Source organism: Chelmon rostratus, chromosome 5, assembly GCF_017976325.1.
Source record: "Chelmon rostratus isolate fCheRos1 chromosome 5, fCheRos1.pri, whole genome shotgun sequence".
Lineage (NCBI taxonomy): Eukaryota > Metazoa > Chordata > Actinopteri > Chaetodontiformes > Chaetodontidae > Chelmon > Chelmon rostratus.
This window is the reverse complement of record NC_055662.1, coordinates 7,085,378-7,112,358: the sequence shown is the minus strand read 5'-3', so window position 1 is coordinate 7,112,358 and position 26,981 is coordinate 7,085,378. Positions and strand designations below refer to the sequence as shown.

Genomic DNA, 26,981 nt, shown 5'->3' with positions numbered 1-26,981 from the left:
GATCCACTTTAATGGTTTTCATTGCTGATATGTAAAGTCTTTAGAATGAGCGGCTTGGTGTCATCAGGGGGGCCGGCACAGGTACCATTGAACATCAAACTCATCATATGAGGAGCCTAGAACACCAGGAAATGTGCAAAAAGCTGGTGCAAGCATAGCATTACCATGTTCGAAAGACAATGCAACAGGTCAAAGTTTAAGCGATCTTGGGATTCTGGAACTTAAAGCAGCGGTTTTCCATCAACTCAAGGCTAATGGACCCTTTACTGAGGCCGCTCTCTGGAACATGGCCCCAGTCGTTATTTATTGTGGCCAGAAACTCTGGTCCAGATTCCCATTCCAGTTGAGAGTAGGGGAGTAGGGGTCCATGTGGTCATCATCTGAATGCACTTAGTACAGGCTGGCTGCCTTTATATTTCATATTCATAACATGGAGGCTGGTCCCAATAAACACAACAGAGCATCCCAAACCTTTAAGCTGCCACACAGAGGAAGCTTCATGGAGGCATTAAAGACAAATACCAGTTTGTAAAACTGTATACCATGACAGAGACCAAGTTACTCAGCAAAAGATACACAATTCTTTAATCTGGAAATGTATTTATTCTGCTACTGGAGTTATAAAGCAGAACGCAGAGCACGGCAAGCATTCACAAGAGAACCTACACTGAAGGGCGATTACATTACTGTCCCTCCCATTCCCAGTCAGGATTTTTATTCTTATTTCCAGTACTGAACTTAATTTAGCACCTAACCAAGTTAAAAGGCAAGCAAGCCAATGGAGTTCATCAACCAGGAAAAGAAAATTTGAAAAGTCAAAACAGTACGCAGTGTGAACATGGCCATGTTTTCCACAAACCAAAATGTTGTTTTTTTTTAAATCTATTTAAAGATTATACAAATACTTTCATATATATGAAAGTGAAAAGACATAACACTGACATTTAGGTCTGACAACTTCACTACTAATAAAGATCTATCAACACTTAAAGTTCTTCTGAATCTTTGTGCAATGCCTCATAGGTCTTTTATCTTTAGTGTAGCCGAGCGCTGAGACGTAACGAGACCACAGCATCAAACATCACTCGCATTAAGCACAGTAATTCATATTCAAAAGAAAGACTTTGAAAATTAGGTTGGCCAAATGAATGCTTCACAATGCTAACAACGACAAAGTCCACCTCTGAATGCAACTGTACAGATGAATGAAGGCATTTACATTATCACTGCTTTTCCTCCTGAGGTCTGGCTCCACTTTTTGATCCTGTGATCTCCGTCGACCCCCGCGATTTAGAATCAAACAAAAACACAGTTCAGGGGGGAGCAGCAGCAGCAGCAGCAGAAGCTTAAGAGGCCACTGTCATGAGCACTTCTATTACTTCTATATACACATTGAGGGCTGTCCTAGTTTAAACGCAACCTCTAGGATCAATGACTGCATCAGACAACAAAGAAGAGAATAAAGGAAGGCCGGACACAGATGGAATAAGTCTAAGCTTCATCACCTGAAGGAGCTATTGTTTAAACTGAACCAGATTATTTAAGATACGCGAGCTGCCCATTTTTCTGGCTCAATTAATAGTAATTAACACAACCCATGGTTCCGGTTTACCACCATTAACCAGTTTGTACATCCCTCTTCCTGTCATTCCCACCATATTTTCTAATGCCTGTGAAAACTTCATATCTTTTCATGTTGTTATGTAATATTGATGGTCTGAGAGCAATTTTCCACTTTTACCATCCAGCCACCCTTCTTTACTGTATGATTTGCTCTCTCTCCCTGCAGATCCGTATAAAGACTGTAGCTCATAGTGTCCTCCTCTAGTTCCTGTTCTTTCTACAAATCTTCCCTGTCTTTGGCCCCAGCTTGCATTCTATTAACAACTACTGTGTCACATCTGGGTCTGTCCCTGACTATTTTGAAGTTGCCAGTGGTCAGTTTATCTTAGAAACCCTCTCTAGACCCAACACAGTTAGAGAGCTGTCCTTGAAGAACTTGTCACCGACCAACTCCCAAAGTTGTTCAAGGTCTTTCATCACATGCACAGTACTGAGAGTAACAAATGATCTTCTTATGCATGCGCACAGAGGTGAACACGAAATTCTTATCTGACTAGATTTGACTGCTGCCGTCATTGTACTTCACGGGTTGGGGAACTGTGTTGGCATTTCTAGGACAGCTTTAAAATGGTTATAGATGCTTTATTGTCTGTATCAACAATCACGTTTCCTCCTCTGCTCCCCTGCAGTGTGGTGCCCCTCTGGGTCGGTCCTTGGACCAATCCTTTTTTCATTGTACATGCTTCCTCTGGGTCATTTCATTTGGCCATTTTCAGGACGTGTGATATCATTGTTATGCTGATGATAGATATATTTATCAAATAAAACCCAATAGTCTGAATCAACTGTCCTCCTTCCATGATTGCTTAGCTGCCACCAAAGAATGGATGTCTCTTAACTTCCTCCACCTAAACACTGACAAAACAGAAATGTTTATTGGTCCTGATATCTTTTCTCTGCAGTTGATCAGTTTATTGGTCCATTTCACTCTAATATCAAATCTACTGCTAAGAATCTTGGTGTCATCTTTGATCAGTATATAGCTTTTTACCACATGTCCTGAAGCTGTACCCCTGTTCTTGTTTCTCTCCACTGGCTTCTTGTAAAATTCAGAATAAACTTGATTATTTCTAAGGCTCTGTACGAACTTGCCCCAAGTTACATTTCTGATCTCCTTGGTCCGCATTCTGCTTTGATCCTCTCATCTCTGCTTTTTATCCACCCCCTGCTCCACTGCAAAACAAAAGGTAATTATGTCTCTGCTGTTTTATCCCCAATCTCTGGAATTATCTTCCCCATCTGTCCAATTTACTGAATCTTTGGACTGTTTGAAGCAGCTTCTAGAAATTTTAAAATTATTATATATCTTCATCCCAGTCTGTTTTGCTTTGTTTTTGTCTGGTCTGTGTTTTATCTTGTAATTTAGTTTTCCCTTATTTCTTCATTTATATTTTTCCGTGTGCATGTGTGTGAAGCACTTTGTAACTGGTTTAAAAAGTGCCTAATAAATAAAGCTTTACTTACTTAAGAAGCACATCAGATAAAAACTGCTTTATCTAGTACAGAGAAGTCTGAACCCCAACTTTAAGAAATCTACAACTAAAACAGCACACAAATTGACATTTTTCTGTGTAATACAGTGTGAGGCTGCAATTACACTGGTACATCTTAAAAAGGGTGGGGTGGGGGGAATAACAGCAACACTGGACCTTAGCCAGTACACAGGAGACAGCGCATACATAATGTTAGTACATTTTTGTATGTAGATTACTTTAAATTAATAACAGAAACTTAGAAACTATCATAATCTTTCTTGTCCTTTTTGCCTTCACCCTCGAAGCTGTCTGTCCCATCACTGTTGTCACGGCGACGCTTGCGGCTGTTGCGTATGTTGAAGCGGGGGTTCATCTGCGGCAGAGGGTCCATACCCAAAACTTTATGGATCTGACGGAATGCCAACAGCCTCAGAGCAAACTGCACGAAAATAGAGAAAGAACAGTTCAAAACAATTAACGGCCAGCAGAGGGCGTCTCATCATCTCTATGAAAGGAGATCAATCAACAGACATGCTCAAAACATTTTAGGGGATGCCTGACATGTCCTGGTGAACAGCTGGTACCAAAGAACAGGTAATGAATGGTATTTCTCACACCATTCATTACCTGTTGTATTGTTTGTCAACAATAACTACATGATTTAAAACCCTTAAAAAGTCCGGCTCCATTGTCTGAACGTGTCATTGAAACACTTCAGCTCTACATGTACCTTTGGATTCAGTGCATTCACCATCACATGACAGGTATTCAAAGCACACATTTCTCCTATTTAAACTGATCACATGACAACTTTCAGTCTAATTTCTTCATGTCTCAATAAGTTTGATAAATTTATCTATAATTCAAGAGCTTGTACTTGGGCACTTGAGGTAATGTCTTCTCTCTGCTGCTCTCCCATAGGTGTTAGGGTATCAACAGGTTTCTTTTCACACGGATCAACCAATCCTGGCCCACCTGTGAAAAGAAGTAAAAGAACATTAAGCAAAGTATTATTTCATTATGTTTTGAGAGTCCTCTCGATTAGTACAGTGGAGGTCTATGAGAACTGCAGAACTGGTTTGAATATTCACCAAAATTTGAAATGTACAGATAAAACTCTAAAATAAATCACATTCTAATCAACATAGACAAGTTGGTATTTTCATGATGTTTGATCACACATTGGGTGAGTTAGCTCTACACACACAGGTCATAAGTTATTTACTGTCACTGTGTCCTACTCATCAAAACTTCATTCGCAACTTGTGGATCAATTTGGGCACCTTTACTTCAGGTCAGTTACTGACTTCATCGTCTACGTCCCCTTAAGAGAAAATGTCCCTAAATTTCGGAGCAAACCTCAGAGCTAGTCCGTGAGCATGTGCACTAAACTTGGTTCCGATAGCTCAGGCATGTCAAAGTGATTCCATAAAGGGCCGTGTGGCTGCAGGTTTTCGTTCCAACCAAGGAGGAGCACACCAGGCTGGAATCAGTTAATCAGCTGATCTCAGTCTTCAGCTGATAACTAAGGATCCCTTGATTGGTTGGCCTGGTGTGCTCCTCCTTGGTTGGAACGAAAACCTGCAGCCACACGGCCCTTTATGGAATCACTTTGACATATTTGCAATAGCTCAACGCAAGCTCGGTTAAGGATAACATAAAATAGGCCTCGTCATCACAGCTTTGAATATGAACTGTGTAGAAACAGAATGGTAAATCGTGACCAAAGGGAATATGCTTTGTGCGGTTACTAAGAACCTGAGAATATGGCACTGAACTTTTCTGACAGAAACATAATCCTGACAGCTTTCTAAGTCAGCAAGGGCTCTCACTTTGATACCATTACTGATATCCAAAAAGGAGAATTCTCTGCCTCTTTCCCTTCACAAGTCATGACTGGGTTCACCTCTCCTACCGACTGTGTCCAGAAACACCCTTCACCCACAACTTGTCCAAAGCAGAAACATATGCTGTTCATTACATTGAATAATGGCGGCACAATGATTTGTCCAGCTGATAAGGTGGTGCTGTTGTGCTTCAGAGAACGTCTGACTATGAATCTCAAACCCCAGATTCAGTCTCAACTTCTGTTCACTTTGAAAATGCAGAATTCAGTGATGGTAGACATGAAGTCGTCCGCACAGACTTGACCACCATAACTCCACTCATTTACACCCAAAATTCATGAGGGTTTAACACTCCTGTTGTGGGCAGACCAATATAGGTTTAGGCAGTCTAAGAACATCTCATCCCATTCTGATCACTTTATTAACTGCTTCAGTACAGCAATAGTGATGTTGGGTGTTCACTTTGCTTTTTTTTTTTTTTTACTCCAAGTGTGTAAAGCCACGATAACTGACAACTCAACCCATTTACAGGAAGGCTTTTAATGCGTAAACTACAATTACTGCCTCACAGCGGTTTGCCTCCACCAACCTGTCAAGTTGCATTTACATTCATGTCTGACCAGACTCATTATGTATGTAGTGAAGACATAGAAGGAATTAAAAAAACAAACAGGTATTTCATGTATTTTCAGGTGAAATGGAAGTTCTCACTGTATTGACATGTATGATTTCGGTGAATCATTTCCAGAGAGAAACATGTTGTCTTCACTTAGAGCAGGCACGTCAAACTCATTCCATAAAAGGGCCGTGTGGCTGCAGGTTTTTGTTCCAACCAAGGAGGAGCACACCGGGCCAACCAATCAACATCAAGGGATCACTTAGTTATCAGCTGAAGACTGATTTTGGTCCATAAACAGAGAACCATAATTACTTCATCTAAAGGACAGTAAAGAGCCAAACTAGTAGAACACTCATCAATGCATAGAAAATGAAGAAACAATATCTTACCAGGGAGTAAAATTCCAGACGAAATACATTCAAAGACACGTCTCAGTGCATCACCTGGGCTGAGGGGGGCAGAGGCGCTGCTGATGGCCTTCTCAACTAGCAGCTCCATGGCCTGGACAGAATGAACAGCGAACAAGGCTCACATGTCGAGCAAACACACATAATCTCTGCTTGTATTAAAGTAGTCAGTGTTTAAAGCTAGAATGCACTGTAATTACAGGACTTGCTTAAAAAGGTGAGGCAATAAAACATTTGCCTTGGTGCTCATTGGTCAGTTCATAAAAAAAAAATAAAATATATAAGACTGTTAATGTGAGGTATGCTAACTTTTGTGTTTAATCTTAGATCAAGTAGTGTGGCATCACCTCAAAGGGTCAGTTTGTAATCTGGAGACGTCCATACTGATTTTTAGTAAATTGCTACATTTTACAACATGTATAAACACAGTATTGTATCTCCAGTACTGTGGCAGTTACTCCTGCTAACAACCAAACTCAAAGTGCTGTAACATACCTTTCTGGTTAATAACTAAAGGAGCTAGAAACTGAATTTCTTTCTGCTCATTTCACATTTGCATTTATACCAAATCTAAAAATATGTAAAATAAGACAAATTAGACTAATAAAAGGATTTCAAAATGACTTTTTTTGTTTGTTTGAGATACATCTTACATCTGTCTTTTGCAAGCTATGAGACAGCAACTCAGGACGACAGGAGCATTACTGGCACTGTGCTTTGAATGAGGCATAATTCCACAACCACAACTAGACTCTTCTCTAGTTTAGTTGGTAAGAGCAACATATAACATTCCTCATAAGGCTATTAGATGGTAATAACTTTGTAGAAGGGATTTGCGGGGGGCATTAACTGTTGCATGACACTTGAGACTTTACTCTTTTTGAATAAATGGTCACAGAAACTGTATCAGGAGCTAAAGTCCCTTTTATGCATGTTGGTTCAGGCACCATTTTTGCAAGTGATAAGTTAACAATACAATCATCAAACTTTAAAGTACTGATATGGAAATCTGAAGTGCTTTCTGGTTATTTTTCTGCTTGCGTGCTTTATCACTTTGAAGCAATTTCAGAATAGGTTTTTGGTTCTGTCGCTTGCTTGCTCTCTCCTGATCAGCCACAATTCATTTGACCCTATTCTAGACTGGTCTGGATGTCTGCTATATTGTTTAAATATCGACGATTATGGGGAAAAAAAAAGTTTGCACCTCGAGTTTGAATATTTAACTTTTTTGTTGTAAAAGTTGCGAGACTTCCACATAAATAATTACAGGGTCATCAGAAAGTAGAACATTTAGAGCCGCCACTTCAGCCATCATCAACTGCATGATTCGCTCATTAATGTCAATTCTCGTTAGGGACAGCCCAGAGTCAAATCGTGTATTGAGGCCTTTAAATGTTTCACAACAGATTAAAACAACATACTTACCCATCCTGGGAACGGCGACCATGTAGGAACTCGCTGACAGAGATCTCGCAGGATTCGGATGATGATCACACACGACTGAAGTCCATTGGCTCTAGCCTTTTGATGCAATAAAGTTAGGTTTACGGAGTGACGAAGAGTGACAAGGGGTGGACCAAAAACAAGTGAATCAGTTCTGTCATAGAGGTCCAAACACTACTGTGCATAATGGAAGCTTGAGTATGGCTTGAGGTGTGTATAAGCTGTAAGAGTTTGCAATCAGCTGCCATTCCCAGTAGTCTTGTGCCTCACAGTTAGTAAGGGAGTTCAAAGTTTGCAAGATGCACAAGAAATGAGGACTTTTCTTGCCATCTTCTAAACCCTGACCCCAGGTTTATCCAGGTATCTCACAAACAGGTACTTAAAAGTACAAGAGTACACCTGAGAGGAGAGTATAGGGACTGAAAGAGGCAAGGAAATCTGCTTTACTTTGCCTGTGCTTTAGCTCAGGTAGCAGAAACACAGGAAACTACTCAGATGTTCCTTTTTCTCTCAATCCCCATTCTACAAAAATATATAGAATAAAAACAATACAAACGTTGAACATGAAAGCACTTCTTGATGGCACAACTTTGTGCAAGTTATTGTGCAGCCTTATGGAATCACATGTAGCTATATTGCAGTACTTGGTAAATTGAAAAGGGAATACAAGGATGCCAGTTCTTTGCTAGATTTTTTTTTCATATGAGAGCTTCAAATTAACTTAGATTCATAATCGATACATATGATGGACATTAACCAGATCCTTGTCGAAATAAGTGGCATCCTTGAATATTTTTGCTTCAAATAGTAATAGTTTTCCTCATTATAAAATGAAAACCAAATGTGTAAAACACAAATAAATAAAACAAATAAATAATGCATCTCATAAGGCTACAATAAGAAAGTAAAATGATGTTCCGAACCTGGAACCACTTAGCGTGGCGCAGAGCAGCCAGAGCGTCAAGGCATTTTTGCCTGTCCAAGACGTCCGCTGGGTCTTTCACCATACTCGAAGTTACATCTAAAAATGGATTTGAAGTGTCAAAATGGTGATGAGGAATGGGTGTTTGACCAGGTCAGCGAGGCTGGCAAAGAACAAACACATTGCCACACATACCAATGTTTTTTTTCCATGACAACCTACAGTTGGTTGCTTATTTTGCAATTTCAAAAAGGTTACTGATATTAAAAACTGACTACACGACCAACACAGTGTCAACATAAGTGAATACATTCAGACTGACTGTGTAAAATATGTTAAGTCATTATATTCTGCAAAAAGGGTTATGAATTTACTGACTCAACATTGAAGACAAATAGCCTGATGTGCTTGAAACAATAAATCTAAATTACATAGGTTTAGGTCAGAAATGTCTTGAAGCCAGTACCATTTTATCAGGTAATTGTGTTGTAAAGCTAACAATTACCTTGGTAAGTACCATGGTAATTTAGAATTCTAACAGATCTTTGCTCAAGCATTGGGACAGAGAACGGTTTCCATGGCTAATGATTATTAGTATGCCCTTGGTGCAGAGAGAAAGAAAGGGCAAACAGCTAAGAGGGAGTGACCTGATAAAAAGTGGCATGGCAGTAGTAGGTGTGGCAAAGTTTTTGGGATGTGAGAAAACCTTGGTCAAAAATCCTTCCGAAGCTGTTGGGCCCTACTAAACCTCTGATGGGAGACAATGTGCTGGATTTTTTTTTTTTCTCCAAAGTAATAACAGGCTCTTTGTGCTGGACTTCTAGAAATTACTAAGAATATCAAAAGGAGGAAGCAATGGGTGCTGAAGAAGAGAAAAAAACATGAGAACTACCAGCAAACAAAAGGGGTTAGGATATCACTGCATGCATACCTAACATCAGTCCGTTGGAATAAGACCCATAACAATCATCATAAACCAAAGGCTGTACTCAGGTCCAACCAAAGATTCCTCGGTCACAGCCTTCTTACCTGAATCTTTTATAATACTCCCCTAAGAATAACTTGAAATAATCAGATTTCAAAACAATATTGTACATGGTTTAGCTTCATATTTCCACTGTCAGTCAATTAAAAAGAGATAATGGTCCATCTTTCCATTGTCTGTGAAATCAAAAACGACAAAAACTTGCCAAAGGCTGTCTTTTTGCTGAACCAGTCTAAATATTTTCTCATACTGAGCCCAATTTTGAGTCTTATGTGTGTGTAAAGGAACATGTCAACTCAGGGGAGCACTTCAGAACAGGGGACCTCAGCAAGGTGAACTGCTCACCAGTACACAAAAGGAAGATTTGTTTCCTGTGAGAAAATAACATCCAATATCCTCTGCCAAATCTCGTTTTCAGAAAGGGTTGCAAAATTTAAATGCATTTGCATGATTCATTCCAAATTAAACTTGAGGAACAGAAGTGCCTCCTGTTGTCTATTTGTTAATCCGCGGGAATCATCTTTTTTTGTCTCCTCATCTCATAAAGAAATTTTGGAGAAAAAAAATACTGTAAATGCATGTCTCCCTTTGAATATAGCTAACAATAAAATGGAAAGAGAATGCCCTGGAACACAGGAAACAAAATAGAATCTCACCTGGGAATAACTAGACTTAACACAATGCAAACACTGATCATGCTTTGTTTAAAGGATATAGATAGCATTTGAGAGGTAGGAGTTACAGAGCAAAAGTCCTAAGAGCATTACTGCTGGCACTTGCCTCTTTCATCAAATTTACACTCGGAGTGATCAGCCTTCACAGAAATAGAAAGAGCATTAATTGAGAAAATAACAAAGTTGGGTGTGTGTCTTTGGCTCCCACCTTAGACCAATAAAAGCAGATTATCTAAATCTAATGTTTCATTGGAAAAGTTGTGTAAACAAAGGTGGTATTAAAATCACATTTTGCAGTATATACTGTGCACAAATAACCCTGAAGGGGTAAGCAAAGTTATTCTAAATGTGATGAGCTTGCACTTCCTTGGTTGCCCTGTCATTTCTGATTTCTGAAGTCCAAATAAATGATAAATGAAGAAAAGGTTGCCAAGATGATCAAATTTAAAGCCAAACAAAACATCTTTGTGGAGTGCCAGCAGGACAGTGCTCTTCAGGGTGTCAACCAACATACTGAAACTGATTTCATAGAAAGATAGCAGAAAGACAAGAAAAGAGGTGCAATGGGAAAGGCTGTGATGGATTTCCCAACCTCCATCCCGGCCATTTTCCTCTCTGATGACAGGTGAAGTCAGTGTGATAGTCACTTGCATCTTTGGCTCGGTACAGGAGGTCAGAATGATGGCTGCTTCCTGGATAGATCCCTTCACTTCATATTTTTCTGGCGTTACCATCTGGAAAAAACAGCGTAGATGCAAATGCGCAACGATTTTAAAGCCCATTGTGCCTACATTTAGCTGACAGTCACTCCTTAAAGCAATAACTAGGGACCATGCAGTACCTAGTTGATGTCATCTACACTCAGTGGCCACTTTTATAGGTACAGCTGCTGGTTCATGTGGACTTGTGATTCCTGTTATAATCACCATCTGACGTGATTTTAGCTGTTATCTTAAAAAGTAATACACTGAAATTGCATTAAACATTTTAAGCCCTGTGACTGACTGTGGACCTGTCTAGAGTGTACCCCACCCCTTGGCTCCTGCCTCCCCAGGACCTTCTAAAGGATAAGCTGGTATAGCTAGTGGATGGATAGAAGGCTGTAGAAAACTAGAAAAAAAAAAAAACAGCTCGGAAAAATAAATCCTGAATGAATTGAATTACCTGATTAAATGTCAAATTGTCACCCTTTTCAGATGTCTAACCAGTCAAAGAGGAAAAAAAACAAAAAAAACGGATTCCTTAATTTGAACATTTTACAACCAAAACTATTTTCACAACTTAATTTTATAATTAAACCAATTGTAACGAGGTGCCTAAGAAAGAAAAGTATCTATTAAAGCAGCCACTGAAGAAATGAATTGTGGTGTGATATTTGTAAAAATAGTACTGTTAGTTGTTTGGGGAGGTGCTCCACAATGCGGGTGAGGAGGCCCTTGGTGGGCTTCTCAGAGCAGAGCAAGACAAGGTTGACATTCTTGTCTCCACGTAGAAGCAAGCCTTTGGCCAGGACTCCAACCCTCATCACTCCCTTCAGGGCTCTAGGAAAATGGGAAGGGAAAATGTGTGGGCAAAAGAAGCAACAACTAAAATGTCATCATTCTGACATGTGAGATACATCCAAACACAGGACTGAACTGGCTTATTGAAATAAATAATGTGTATTACTTCTTTAGGAAAGGAAAGAGAATTGGACTTAAATAACTTTCCCTCAAGTATTCTAAACAGCCAAATTCAAAAGTGCTCACACTATTGTGTTTAGAGAAAAGAAGACATGAGCTGAACAAGGAAACTTCAGCTTTTAGCTAAATTTAGCCAACTTATTGTATAAACTAACCTACAAAATGCAAAAAGGAAGGTAGGCAGATTAATTCCAAAAATATCTAAGAACTTTTTTAGCAGAGAGTCCTGTACTAGTTTAGGTGATGGGCAATCACACACGTGCTTGTAGAGAGTACAAATACATTCATATTTACTGATGAGTACAAATAAATTAAAGACAGGCGATGAAAGTAAGCAGGTGAAATGAAGAGCAGACAAAGAATTAAAAGAAGTTGATGTGCATTCAAATCAACACTGGAAGCAACTAAAGACACTAACTATGCATTACTGAACATGTTTTTTTCAGTTTTGGGGGAAATAGGTCAGTTTTAGTATTAGGCAGGGATGGGTACACAAAACTGGACATATGCTGGACTATTATCTCTATTCAAAGGAAGACTAAACATTCTAACTTAACTTTCAAGATTCAAACAATCTGAAAGAAATAAGCAGCCCAACTATCACACCTGTCTTTAGAAGGTTCTTTCTTCTCTTTGTCCTCTTCTTTAGCCTTGTCCTGGTCTGTAATGATGTCCGAGACCAGTCTGAGGGCACGCTCTGTGATTGACACAATCTTCTGGATAGACTGGAGCTCATCTTCTGATGGGTAGATGGCTGCGTGCTTGGTCATGACATAGCGGTCATCTGAAGAATCAGGTCGACGTGGGGGCTGGAAGAAAGCGCAAGACAGTGTTTAATGGTCAGTTTAGCTGGATTGAGATGATTGACATTTCTCAAAAAAAAAAAAAAAAAAAAAGAACTACACAAATTTACACACCAAAGCGTGTTATTGAGATAAAGTGCACCTAAAGTAAAGCACAGAACAGACAGCTGTAAGAAGGGGCACACTGCATTATTGATCTGCAATTTAAGTTTCAATAATTGATAATGGTAACTCTAATGGTAACATTTAGACCTAAGTACCTTTAAAATTAATTTTATCAAAATGAGTGTTCACTTGGCTATTCACAAGTATTTTGACCAATACTGTGATCAGACCTCTGAATGTTCATCTCTCCTCACAACCACCATGTCACTTGACCAGAGCCATTGTTAACATTACAGGTGGCCTGTAAACATCCAACATCTCCCAGATATTAACCCTACCTGTTTGCTTTTGTTTGAAAATGGTGAATACATGAATAAGTGTTACACATACTGTATGTTGTTTTATGACTGACCAAATGACAACAAACCAGGGGTTCAATCAGTGCCAAATAATGACAGCAAGATTAGCAGCATTGTTGTCCTCTAGTGTGTCTGTAGATGGTTTCAACAAAGGTGTGGTGGGGGATATTGCCAAGGCAAACTATTCTGACGATGATAAGGGGTTTACATGTCAACAAACAGATGGTAAAGTAATAACTTGTAGTGTCACGAGGGGGAAACTATCAACAACTCTAAACTATTTCCTTGAAAGAAATGTGAAGTGTTAAGAACTTGTGGTCTCTAACAATATACTAAGCCACACTGCATACGCATAATCAAAAAGCCCTACCACAGGTCCCTGGGGCTGCAGGCCAGGCATGCCAGGTCGGACTCCAAGTAGACCAGGAGGCCCCTGTGGATAACCTCCATCTGGTATACGACGTCGGTCATCCCAGTGGTGCTCTTCCTCCATACGTCTCCAGTACATGTCTTCTTCATAACGCCTGAAAATATAAACTACAGCTAGTCTTCCTCCCAGTTTAAAACTGTACAAACTGTTTCTGAATGTCTAGTTAGCAGATGGTTGACAAATTAAAGACCAATATGAAGCGTTGCAGTAAGTTGTTGTTCCACCATGATCATGGCTTCAGTTCTCCTCGGCATAGATTATTCAAGTTTATGAAATTCAGCTGGAGGAATAAACACCATTCTACCAGAAGATATTCCCTCATTTGGTATGTCTCTAAAGAGCCTCAGTCATCTAAATCATGGTATATCCAACTGTGCCAAGCCAAATGATAGCAACTGGACTTGCTTTTGATTTTAAAATACATTTTGCGTCCCATCCAAAAGGCTTCTTCAGTTCTGAATTGAGGCAGGAAGTCCCAGGAGTTGATCTCTTTAGGTTTGCTTACACCTTGAATTGTCGAAATAGGTGGACTAACAACCCACATGTGACCTCAAAGACTCTATAAAGGTGTAAACATCCATACAGAGGTTAAATGTCTGGAACTCCATACCAGTCAGGCTGCGTTCAGACTGATTTCAGCCCTCTGTGCATATAAAATTCAGCTCATTCAGATAAGTGAGACTGCAGTGACACAGCAGGGGCCTACACTGCAGAGGTAACAAATGCAGGGTCATGATGTCACCTTGTAAGGTGCTGCGGTAGCCAATTCAATACATGCAAGCACACATTCAACATCATATCTGTACTGTTTACCTCTCGGTCACAACATCATCTTAAAATTATTTTTATGATTAATAACTTTCCAGATATTTTGACATCTGATAAGCCTTCAATCTCATGGATCATATTGGATCATACACCTCCCTTTTGGTTGTTTCAATGCAGGAGAGCGTTGTTTCTAGTCTGAACTCCTTTACAGTCAGAAATAAAGCCCTGAGGAGTGCCGAAACATCTGAAAGAATCTGAAGCAAGTTTTCATTCGACAATGAGTTCCTGCATTTTGATAACGGTGGTGTGCGTGACACAGTCTATCATGTCCCTGCCAAATGTTCCATAGATGTTCAGTTCGGTTGAGAGCTTGTGATTCACGTAATTCACCATACTGCCTTGCTTGGAGCCAATGGAATTCATTATATGCCATAATTTTTGCAGTTCTGTGCATATATTTGTCCCATCTGTATATAAAGACAGCCTAGATGTTGCAGTACTTCTCAACAGGCCAAGAAGGTGTAGATGTGTATTACTTATCCATTGTACCAGTCCTTGTTAACGACCACTGATAAAAAAAAAATAAAAATAAAAATAAAAATAACCATACCGCATTTCCATTCTCCAGCGTTCCTCCTCCTCTCTTCTTCTCCAATACTCCTCTTTCTGCATCTGCTTTCTCATCTTTTCTTCCTGAATCTTTCTGGCTCGAATGCTGGGCTTGACCTCTACCTGCAGATCTGGGTTCACCTTTTTCTACAAAATATGTAATAAAACAAACAATTTCACAGCTGTAATATAGAAGTTAATTAAATTAAATGCAAAGCAAAGAGTTACTGCTGAATCTCACAATAATAATGATAAAGGGATATTTATCAAGTATCTGAGTCATCACTAGAAATATGGCAATAATTAATGCCAGTTTTATGACAAAACCACATAATTATAGCAGGGAAGAGGTCTTTGATTCAGCACTGAATTAGCCCGGTCAGTATATCAGTTGTTTTTTTCCTTAAATCAGTCAATAGGGATTTAAATCATGGGGGGGCTGGAGCTCATCCCAGCTGACATTGGGCGAGAGGAATGGTACACCATGGATTGGAAGGGTCACCAGTCAGTAACAGGGCTACCACCCAAATTCCTTTCACACATGCAGTCTATCCCTGAAACGTTCGGGAACATGTTATGCATAGGAGCAGGGATTGCTATTCAGGGAATTCTGTACTGTCAATTTTCCACCTACTGGGAACATTTCAGGGAAAATTCTGATACGGTTGAGTTGTGAATGAAAGCAGTAACATTGTGAGGACAGGCATGTGAAGGGTTACGTCCATCTGACGAAAGACATGGAGTGAGGGAATCAATCACAAGCTATAGTGCTTTGCCTCCTATGGTGCCTGAGTTTGGCATCCAATGCAATCTGCATTTGAAAAAAAAAAAATTCATTTAGTAGATCATGAAAAAAAGCGCTACTTGTCTGGCAAACTAATTGAATATTAAATGTTACAAGAACATTGACAGCAGACAAAAGCAGCTCATCGGCCATAATGTTGCTGAAAATACTAGGAGGTGCTGTCAACTGCGTACACATACATCCAGCCTTGCCCCACCATCTTCTGTCTTGAGTTTTATGGTAGTTATTAGGCACTAGTTAGTAGGCATTATTGCTAAAGGTTGAAAACTGAAATGTTGTTAGATGTAGCTGCGTGTGTGAATAGTGGAAATCAGTAACAGTGACTGGCAGGTTATTAAGTAATTTGCTAGAAACTATGTGCCAACAAAGCTATACAGACAATTTGTCTTTTGACTGCGGGAGGGAGCCGGAGGATCTGAGCACCCTGAGAACTTCATAGTTTGCAAGCCATCCATGTCACTAACAAATGCAAGGCCTAATAACATTTTTCATCTTTTTTCACGTCATAATGATCAATGGCCAAAAACAATGTACCATGTACCATGTGGGTCTATTCCCCCACAATGTGTATAGGTGTGACCCATCACTGAGGTCTTCCTGCAAACAGCTTAGGTCAGCTCTGAAGCTCTCAAGTAGGATGACTTTATGTTCAGAAATATAGAACTCAAATCTGCACTCCAGGAACAAATACATATCCTCACTTCCTGCTTTGAAACACCTGAGAAGTAAACTAGCATGTATTAAAATTCTGTGGAGTTGTGCACAGCGTGTCAGCTACAAACCTTGTACTGCAGGCGATGCCTACGTCCTTTTAGATGCATTTCCTTTGCATTTGGATCATTGAAACTACATTCACACAGTTTGCAATGGAAGCGGATGACTTTGCCTTCATCATTTCGGACCTAGAAAAGAGTTCCACATATTACACCAAAGATTTAAATGTAGATCTGATCAGTAAGTATACATCTATTGTTGGCTCTAGCCCATGCATAGGTCTGTGAAAACTTACTTCCTCAACATAGTCATGGCCGACAGGCTGGACGTCACTCTGCAGTGCTGCTAGGGCGGATGTGGACAGAGAATCTGAAACATCAGTCTTCAGGTCCTGACTACCTGAAGAGGGCGTTGCAGGCTTAGAAACCTCCACTTTTACCTCCGCTCTGGCCTCATCCATCTTTACTGTAGTCTGTAATTTATTTCCACCTGCAGAGGAATTACATCATTTAACCTGACAGTAACAAAAAGACAATGTGACAAATTTGATAAGGCAGTTTTGTGAGGAGGAAGTCTCTGATGGAGAGCATGGTTTGCAGCTCAATACAGCTACACAGAAACAGTAATGTAGCAAACAACTAAGAACTCAATATATTTAGGATTGATTAAATGACTTTACAAAAAATGATTTTTTCAAAACAGAACAATAACTAGAATTATTATAGAATTAATTAGTCATTTAACATGATCACCATCTAGATAAATGTACAGAAATGTAATGTCTATAGTATTGACACTCCAACCATAAAACTCAGTGTAGAGACTTTTGGTAAGGAGACAACAAAAAAACTGGAGCGTACCCCATCGTGTCTGACACACTAAAAGGGTCACAGTAACACAAAGATGGCCACACGATCACATAGCTGATTTTCTGAGAGATGGATTAATCTTTCAACTTTTTACCACGGAAATATAATGCAGAAAAAGAAAATACAGAGTACCTTTTCTGTTAAATACAACAGAAGGTGTGATGTGCTCTTTGACAATAACAAAGCAAGATTATAGATTTGAAAAACTACTGTTTCAAATATTTCATACATTTCTGAAAAGGATCATGTGAGACAGTAAGTCTGACCTCCCAAGAAGCCAAGTGTTGCAACAACATGTGCATACTAACCAACAAAATTGATCTTGGGAGCGTTGACTTTCTTTCCAGCTGAGGCAGAGCTGGTAGCAGACAGGCTGTTGGCTAATGTGTTTTTGACACCTCCAATACCACTGCTGACTATGTTGACAGGTTTCAGGTAGGGGGGACTGGAGCTGGTGGCAGAAGAGGAGGAGGCAGGCATGCACAGAGAGCTGGTGGTGCTGGAACTGCTCAGAGTAGCTGTGGTGGTCTTGCTGGGGGCAGATGTGGTGGAGGAAGATGTCTGAGTGACCATGCTGGGCTCAGTAGAGGGAATGGGTTTACCAAGTTTGGTATGAAGCTTCACAACCTAGAGAAGAGAATTTAGATCACAGAAGGAGCATTTTCAGTTGATCTGACAACACATTAATCTGTCTTTTGTCCCATGTGAAATGCTGAAAGAAATATTGGCAACAAATAAAAATAATCATTTAACACACACACACACACACACAAAAAAAAAAACCCTTGCACTCTAAATGTGGGATTGTAATCCATTCCAGAGAGATGGTGCTGCACTTGAGGACTGGGTTGACACTGATTCAGGGCACATATGTAAAGTCCCACTCATAGCCATACCTTCTGGTGCTTGGCTCCTCGGATATGGGCAGCATAGGCGTCGGCGCCAGTGCAGGATACATCGCACAGTTCACAGCGGAGCTGGTTCTGAGCATTGCGGGCCAATACTCCTCCACCACTTCCACTGCTGGTGCTGCTCTGGGAAACCTTCAGTGCTGCTTCCTTCTTCTTGTGCTTCTGGCCTTCTAAATGCTCCTTGTAAGTCTTGTGCATTCAATGTGTGGAGGGAGACAGAGCCATTAGTCACACTGGTTGACAAGAATTTATTTGGGACAATGATTTAGTTACTCTATAGGATTTTTAGACTGCAAATGTAGAAATATCAATTTATCTACACTCATCCAAAGCTTTCTCTACTCTTAATGCTGAAGAAATTACAGGTAACCATGTTATTTCTAACTTAAGTAACTCTGCAAATGTGCATACTGGAAAAAGGTAGTCAGCAGTGTCCAAACCAATGTGTCCCCAACAGTACTGCAAGTTAAAATGTTTTTTTTCTTTCTAACGTGATTTATACAGGGTCCAAGGCCCTTTGGATTATTTTGTATGACTGAAAGGCATCACCCTGTGGAGTCCTGTGGGGTTACACAATACTAGGTGTACAACAAAAAAAAAAAAAAAAAAACAGTGTGGACTGTAAAAACAGAAGGTGGTTGATACTGATATATTGTAAGTTTTAAAAACAGCACATTTGACAAAATAGTGTTATTGTGGGGTATGCTAAACTTACCTGTGGGCCAGCACAGCTTATCTTGCAGACATCACAATAGTGGATCTGAGGGGGCTTGGGTGGCTGCTTGGGCCTAAGCTGCTTATTCTGAAAGGGGGGTTTCTTGGTGAAAGTGTTGCCCGTCCACGCTGCTGTCGCTGCCACAGCTGCCACTGCCTGCTTCTGCTGCTGCTGTTGCTGCTGGTAGTAGCTGGAGGCAGCTGAGTAAACTGCTGCCTCATAGCCCGAGTATGAGGTTCCTGGAAAAGGACAAACCAGGGCTTACTTACAACCTACCTGCACTGTCATTTCAAAGCGGTTTGAAAAGGCTCCATGAAAAAGGTTTATGCACAATGTTGACCAAGTTTGCCACCTTATTTCGCATGTTAGCATGCTAACATTCATTCATATTAGATTAACCTGACCTCTGGCTGTAGCTCAACTTTTCCTCAGAATGAAGTTTTGAACGCAGCTTAAAAGTTTTAATTTTCAAAACACATACTTGTGTTTATTAACCTCATGCAATGCCAATTACATCCTACTACATCCATGGTATCGTCTGATACTACTTGGTTAGCTGTTTGGCTGACTACTGTGTGCCAGTCTTAATATAATGAAATTATCCATACAGCAAGTCTAATATTTGATTACATGGTCAGCTATAGTTGACTAACTACCAAATAATGTACTGAATGTACACTTGTCACCATAGGAAAAGTGGTTACATAACCTTCGAAACAAACCACAACCTAACTGAGCATGTGGATGTGTGTGTGTCATTGTATTAAGTGCACTCCAGCACTTAAACATCACTACACCTCTGCTCAATAAGCTCTAGACTATAATGACTATTGTCCACCCAGCACAAAGCAGTGCACAGCAAAGAGCAAGGTCATTGCTGATTTTCATTAAATCATCAATTTGTCTTGATCAATGTCTTTGCTATAGTTTAATTTTCCAGTAAAGCATCCTTCAATGCTGTTTTAATAGTCTTTTGCTTGTGAATGTAGCATATGGACCAAGTTTTTTTTTTTTTAAATAATGGCATCCGTACGAATCATAGGTCAGAATCATGATCACAATTTTGTGTGTGTGTGTTAAAACATATTTTTTCTGTTTTGATGCATCGTACAAAGCTTACCAGAGTATGTCACAGCATTGGTGCTGTAGGTTGGGCTTTGGGAGTAAGAAGGGACCACAGACGCGGCAGCAGCCACGGGCTGGACAGTGGAGGTTACTGGGTAGATGGAGAAAGTGGATGAGGCTGGACTAGGAGCAGCTGGCTTTATCACGGTCACCTGTCGAGTCTGCTGGCTCTGGGTGTATGACGTTACCCCTTGGCTATATCCTGGTTTGGGGGCTGGAAAACACCCAATTGTTAGATATACATAGCCCTCAAAATCATTTCTTTAAAATGCACAGCAAAATGTTGAATGAGTACTTTCGAATATATTTGCTAAGCACATCTATGCCACGGCACACAGGGCACATAAATTCAAAAGTTATAAGTGAATGAAAATGCAATGAGTGTGTCTGTAGCATACCTGTTTGGTAGTAGGAATCTGCCACACTGGGTTGTGGCTGCGCAGCAGCAACAGCTGCTGTAGCAGTGGGCTGTTGGTAGTACTGCTTACTATCGTAAGCTACAGCAGGAGCTGTGGACCGTACATACGAGTAGGAGTCCTGCAAAGGCAGACAGTAAAACAGAGTTACAGAGCTGGAGGTTGAATACCCATCTACATAATGAACCCCACAATAGCCCAGATGCCATGTAAAATTCAGTCCATTTACCATTTATAACTAGTGAATAAAAACAGTATTTCTGTTAAAAAACAAAACATAACCACTCAGTGTGGTTCTGTTTTACTGATAGCATTTGTGCTCTATGAATCTATCATGTGAACTTTGGAGTTCAGGTAATTTCCAGACCACCCAAACATTTTTTTTTTACTTGACCTGATTTGTTTGCTGGAAGTTACAGTTAGTGAGACAACTGAGAAGTCTGACAAAACTTTTGCTGCTAATTTACATTACTGGAGAGGATGCAATAATGGTAATAGAGTGTTCCATTAATTGATCTTGATATGAAAATAGGATTTTACCATTCATTTGCAAAATCCACAAATGGACTAAATTACTTAAATTGTTTCATTGACATTTAAATTCGCAATAAAAAGATAATATATTTACCAATTGTATTGATTGAACTACCATTAAGGGAAAAAAGGGTCAAACACCTGATAAATGCTTTAACTTCAAAAATAGATTAACTGAAACCTATACAAATAATGACATTGTATAATCAATTTGAAAATGTTTTAAAAGTAAAAATAAAGAACTGAATCCAGACGTCTGGAAAGATTACAGGCAAATGGAAGGGTCCCACTGCTTTTCAGTTTGCTTCTTCATGTGCCATTTACATGACATTATAGCCTTGCACTGGTCAAAAAGGTAAAACAATGCAACAAGGGCCATCCTTGTGTATGCTGCTTATGGTGCACAGTAAAAGCTCTGTTGTGCCTTGTCTGTTCAGTTTATCATGTTATGTCTGTAATGTGATAATTTATGGTGCCACTCAAGGTCTATTTTACAAATGCAGGCTAGTTATGTTCAAATAACAGACAGTTTTGTGAAGTCAGTTGACGAAGGCAAGAGACAATAAGTGTCACAATGCCAGTGCACTATATACACTGAGTTGATTAACTTTGTGGATTACCACACTGTCGCATCAAAGATTCATATAATGGAAAAATGTAAACTGGGGGGGTAACCAGTGAAGGTTGATCTGCATCCTTTTACCAGAGCAAGACCCAATGTGTCATGTAAATGGTAAATAAAGAAGCAAAAAGGAAAAGCAGCTGAAAAACGGTAAAGCAAATGGCAAAAGGATAAAGATACAAATAAGGTATTCTCTCAATTCAATTACTGAATTCAGTTTCTTTTTAACAATTTTTTCAAACTGACTGAATTTCATTGAGGTATTTATAAATCTATTATTAAATTACACTGAATTTTATCTGATTAACTTGATAATTAATACAATAATTTGTATACGCTATTTAAATATCAGTTTATTGATCAATGGAATACTGTACAAAGAAACATTGAAATGACACCTGTGATCCTCCACAGATTAAGGCACAACATCTGGTCCCCTCTCCACCCACAGAAATGACCATGCAAATCCATGATGACTACTAAGAATGTGACCAAAAGGACTAAACCAACTTGTTTAAAATTTTCTGCAATCTGTGGTAGCCTTGAAAGTTAAAAACTTGTGCTGCACCTGGTAGTTCTGTGAGGTGACCGGTGGTGGCGGTGGAGGGACTTCAGGCTGGCGCTGAGGGTAGCCATAGTCAGTAGCAGCATGAGTTGGCTGGTATCCTCCATAAGCTGCAGCAGTAGCAGCTGCCACGGCGACGGGTGCGGGCCTAGCTACAGCAACGGTGGCTGCAGTGGGAGCATAGGCCGCTGCCACAGTGTGTGCCGCCACAGGTGCTTGATGAACCGTGTAACTGGCCACTGTGGTGGGATGTGTATATGCTACCCCGGCAGCTGGCTGCTGACTGGTTGGGCAACACAAATGAGAAATGTAATGGTTAGCTTGTCGCCACTTGGTATTATTCCTATTGTGAGTGTATGTGTTTGAGAGCAAGGACATGCTTGGCCTCATATACACAGTTGTGCATGTGTGATGGAGCAGGACAAGGACAGACTGTGGCAGTGGTTTTAATTTATAGTTTGGCCTCAAATTTCACACGTGGATAGCATCACCTCTACACTAGATGGGTGTATTGTACATGATCAGGAAATAGTGCTTTCAAATCAGTTTAAGTTTCTTTATTTAATGGACTAAATAATTACCTTTGCAAGACAAATGTGAAATATATTGTGAGCTTTCTATGCTACTACTCAGTCACTAACATGAGTGCAGCAGCGTTTACAAGTGGGAAACAAGACCAACACACTGCAGCATTAAACAACTCAAACACTGACGTGAAGAAAATAGGTCGTTGCTCTGTTTCACCTCAAAAACCCTGTGCCCGCGCACGCCTTGTACAACAATTCCTTTTCTCTGGAGTTAATGGTGCAGCAGAGAGGCTGCTCTCCACTACTGCAGATATTGACATTAACAACACAGCAGACCACTCCCTCCTTATTTTGCTATTCACATACAGGCAGGAGACTGTAAGATGCTTTCAAATTAATTCATTAATGCTGTTAAGTTTAACATAAAAAGGTTGTAGATCATTTATCTCAACTGCCAGTTGGCATGTTTCATATTGTATTTCAATGGACAGGACACCAGTGAATGGTTTGGCATATATTCACTGGAACAAGAGCCTGAAAATAGTGCCCCCCTGTTCTGGTCATTCAATCAAGGGTCAGTTTTGAATCAAAAATCTGAATCAAATGTGACACCTAGGAATCAGAATCAAATCAATTCCCAAAGATTCATTATCTTTCACTGATGTTGTTGTCACCATTAACAATCTTCACCAGCATCAGAAACCAGCTGGAGAAAATATGAGCAGTCTAAGCTGACCAAATCACAGTTCTTGCTGTCTTCTGAGGTGTAGGTCTACAATGTCATCACATAACTATAGTAGTTATGTGTGTAACCTCTTACATACCACTAGCCCTGACACTAAAATATAAACCCACTAGGACTGGCAATCTTATGAGTCGCTTCAGATTCTTGGTGTCAGAATTCAATGTACTGAACCACTGACTAAATAGAAAGAGCTGTGACAGTACACAAAATTCATGGTTTGGTATGTAACTCGGGTTTAGAGTCACGGTTCAGTATGTACGGTACAGCAGGGAAAATAAAAAGAACATCTGCATTGCTTATTTGGAAGTAATATATACATTCAACAGTGGCTCATTGACCATAATTCTTACTGCAACAGTTAAGGCACTCAAATACTGTTTCATTCCAGTCTCCAAGAAAAAAATAAATAGCAAATGTCAGTAAAGCTCCATGGTTAGACTCTGACTTGTTGATAATTCCTGAACTGCAGCTTGTGCTAATTTATACAGAGCAGTTCAACAGACTAGCATGCAAAAGTGAAAGCACACTGTAGCAGAGCTCAAACACTTTTACCATATGCTTAATTACTGTATTCTTTATAGTGAGGAAGGTCACATATCTGCTGAGATAAAAACTGCTTTAGCATCAGTTATTGCTTTGGTTTGTATCTGCAGTGAGAGGCTGCCTGATTGCTGCTGGGAGAAGGACTAGACAGGAAGGTCTGTTTTGTCTCGCTCCGCTAACGGACACATTCGGGTAATGCCACTGTAAATGACATTTTTGAAGTGTTTTTGTGGCCATACCCGACTTCAGGCAAACCATGTCGGCACACAGTATGACATCATTGTTCTTTTTTTTTTCCATCGTAACAAACCAAGAACCCATAATGTCCCCAAACATTGGAGCAGCAACAGCCCATGAGCTTGACTAACGGTGGTTAGCCGACTGGCACGCTATCGCTGATACACAACAACTGGTGGAATGCCGAAATGCTCCTGGTAAACATTGTTAAAAAAATCTGTTCTGCACATGTGTGTTATGTGTTATTGTTTGAATTGTTAAATGAAAAAATATTTGTGACACAGAAGATGGAACTGGAACTTGAGACTGGACACTTGTGTTATGGTTTCACAACAATTATACCCAGTAAGGGAAAACTTTTTTTGGCTCTTACACCACTAAAATGATATATGAAACAGAACAGGCAATCATTTTGGTTCTTATGAGGGTCACTGTGTGACTGAACAGAAAAATGCAGAGATGAATACGAAACTTTCATATTTTAAAAGGCTAACATTAACTATGTGACCTTGGAAGCATATCACAGTGTTCTGCCTGAATGAGGACAGCTAAATGCCAAAGTTATTTACTGACCAATATCACAGTGTTTTTTGCAATACAGATTAGTTGGTGTGTTCTGGAGTGAGGGCGCTACAAAAGTTGTCACAGACAGACGAAAGTATTAATTTCACGGACACAAAACATTTCTATGAGTACAAAAACGTTGTGCACATGTGCAAATTATATCTGTATGCACCAAACGTTACCATATGCACAAATATTTCGACAACTCCAAAAACGTTACGATACATTCATAACGGTAAATTTTGTGAAATTTTTTAACAAATTCAAACATTCAGACACACGCAAGCATTCCCCCCTCCCCCTCATTTTAATTTGATAATTACATCACTTAAAAAGGTCCAACGTTTAGGATTTAGTGACACCTGGTGGTGAGGTTGCAGACTGCAACCAACTGAATAACCCCTCGCCTCACCTCTCCTTTTCCAAGGCTGTAGGAGAACCTACAGTGGCTGAGAAACTCATGAAAAACGCAAAAGGAGGCAGTGTTTGGTTTGTCTGTTCATTATTGTAGCTGACTGTTATAAATGACTATATATGCAATTACTAGTAAAGAGAGTATTTTTCCCTTTTAATCGGGAAAAATCATAACTTCCTTAATGGAATTAATTACATTCAGCCTTATTGCTGCTGACCCGTCCTGACCATAGACCATATAAACCATGGACGTAGTCTCAATGACACCCATAGGTGTCACAAGAGCCGTTATGAAAATCAGTGACAGTGGCTCCAGCTGTCACTATCTTGGCAGCGCCTGACTTCACCAAACTCCCTGCTAGAACAAAAATGGGCAAAGAGGTGGAGCATGGGTAGCGCTGAGTTGGGCCAAATCAAGACTGATTGTCGAACCCTAGCAGCTTGCTGTCACTTAAAGCAGCCTTGCCCATATTTATTTCTATTTTAACCTTGAGTATTATTTAAATTAATTCAAGTTAGGTATAAAAAAAATAAAAATAAAAATATCACCCTCCCGTAAACATGGAAATTAGCTATCGAGACCAACACCACTTCTCGTGCCGGGCGCTAAAGATTTTTCCTTGTGAAGTTAGGCATATTAATATGGGGGTCAAAGGGGACTGACTCGCGTTTGCCTCGAGTGGCCATTCGAGGAACTGCAGTTTTTGGCATTTTCGTGTTGGCTTCATTTTCCAGCCCCAGATGTTGCTGCTCGGCCCTGACAACAAACTATGAACACTTCAGGAAATTTGTCCCTGCCCTTGTTGACAGCGAGGCGAGGGAGGCGTCTCAACTGCCACCACCCGCCGGGATGTTAGCCTCCTTGCAGTCCTGGTGGGCTTCTTAGAAACATGAATGTGGAACCACGACCGCCTACCTGACTTAAAAATTCCAGCCTCATAATATCATAGACCGCTGTACAGTGTTTGGCGATTGATAACCCCTAAAACTCATTGATGTATCATTAAGACTGTACTTTCTGTGTATTTTTTTTAGCATTGCAAAGGGCATCAACGCAGCCCCTTGCGTTTTTTTTTAAACGCAGTGCAATTTTCAGCCTGAACTCTGCGTCCAACTGCAGCAGAAGGATAACCGCCCCCTCCCCCAGCTTGAACAATGGCAACAGTGGGAACCATTATAGCCTGCACATACCTGCACAACATACAAACTCAGCTAACGTTTCAGCTAAAAAAACGGTATGCAGCAAATTGCAAGCGAAAAGGTGAGCGTCTAGGTCACCCTTACCTGTACTGGGCGGCAGCGCCATGGGTAAATCCAAAGTAATTGCCGGTAGCCATTTTGGCATCTTCACCAAGCCGGCTGGGCACTGCGGAGGACAGACATACAGGATAACGCTAAGCTAACCGTTAGCAGCAGGCTCAAATGAGCGGTCCAAGGACTATCCACTAACGTCACAAACGTAATATTGCTTAAACGCTTCTAAAGTTACTTAAGCCTTTCAAGATGACTGTAAATTATCCACGTTTTGAACAATACTCACCATAGGTGAAGGAGACCACTGGACATATGGGAATCATTGGTTTCGTATATTCTACCAACACCCGTATTGTCGACCAGCCTATTTATATTACGTGTCGAACCCGGAAAAGCCGTCCTTGCGCATGCGCGGAGAAAGGGGGGGGGGGGGGGGGGGATGGGCATGCTTCTTGGGGATGTTTGTTTTCTGTTTACTAGTTTTATTAAAGCCACAATAACACTACAAGACAAATAACTTCACAGAGAGTATCAAAGAAAACGGAGCACATTAAAACAAAAGAATTAAAAAATGAAAATGCGCAAATGTGAAAAGAATCATAATAATAAAGCATAGCGCAAAGACAGAAAACTAATAAATGAAATACAAACAGAAACAACTCAAGTTAGC

At 40.1% G+C, this 26,981-nt stretch overlaps 1 protein-coding gene across 2 annotated transcripts; it reads right to left on the bottom strand.

The window, feature by feature from the left end:
- Positions 1 to 583: 583 nt before the first annotated feature.
- On the bottom strand, positions 584 to 26,690 carry zfr (zinc finger RNA binding protein). 2 transcript variants are annotated; one of them, XM_041936812.1, is made up of 20 exons: positions 26,598 to 26,690; positions 26,342 to 26,423; positions 22,031 to 22,310; positions 20,289 to 20,427; positions 19,886 to 20,104; positions 18,766 to 19,004; positions 18,036 to 18,239; positions 17,448 to 17,766; positions 16,566 to 16,759; positions 16,339 to 16,458; positions 14,753 to 14,898; positions 13,315 to 13,468; positions 12,284 to 12,486; positions 11,386 to 11,536; positions 10,588 to 10,729; positions 8,338 to 8,435; positions 7,397 to 7,492; positions 5,954 to 6,065; positions 3,976 to 4,073; positions 584 to 3,537 (listed from the first exon to the last, which is right to left on the bottom strand). In XM_041936812.1, exons 1-20 carry the CDS (start codon positions 26,632 to 26,634, stop codon positions 3,355 to 3,357), a joined length of 3,216 nt encoding a protein of 1,071 aa, XP_041792746.1. In that variant the 5' UTR covers positions 26,635 to 26,690; the 3' UTR covers positions 584 to 3,354. The 2 variants fall into 2 exon arrangements, 1 of the variants encoding a protein (XP_041792746.1); XR_006006840.1 differs by lacking the exons at positions 584 to 3,537; positions 3,976 to 4,073; positions 8,338 to 8,435 and having other exon boundaries at positions 6,020 to 6,065.
- Between the last annotated feature and the right edge of the window lie 291 nt (positions 26,691 to 26,981).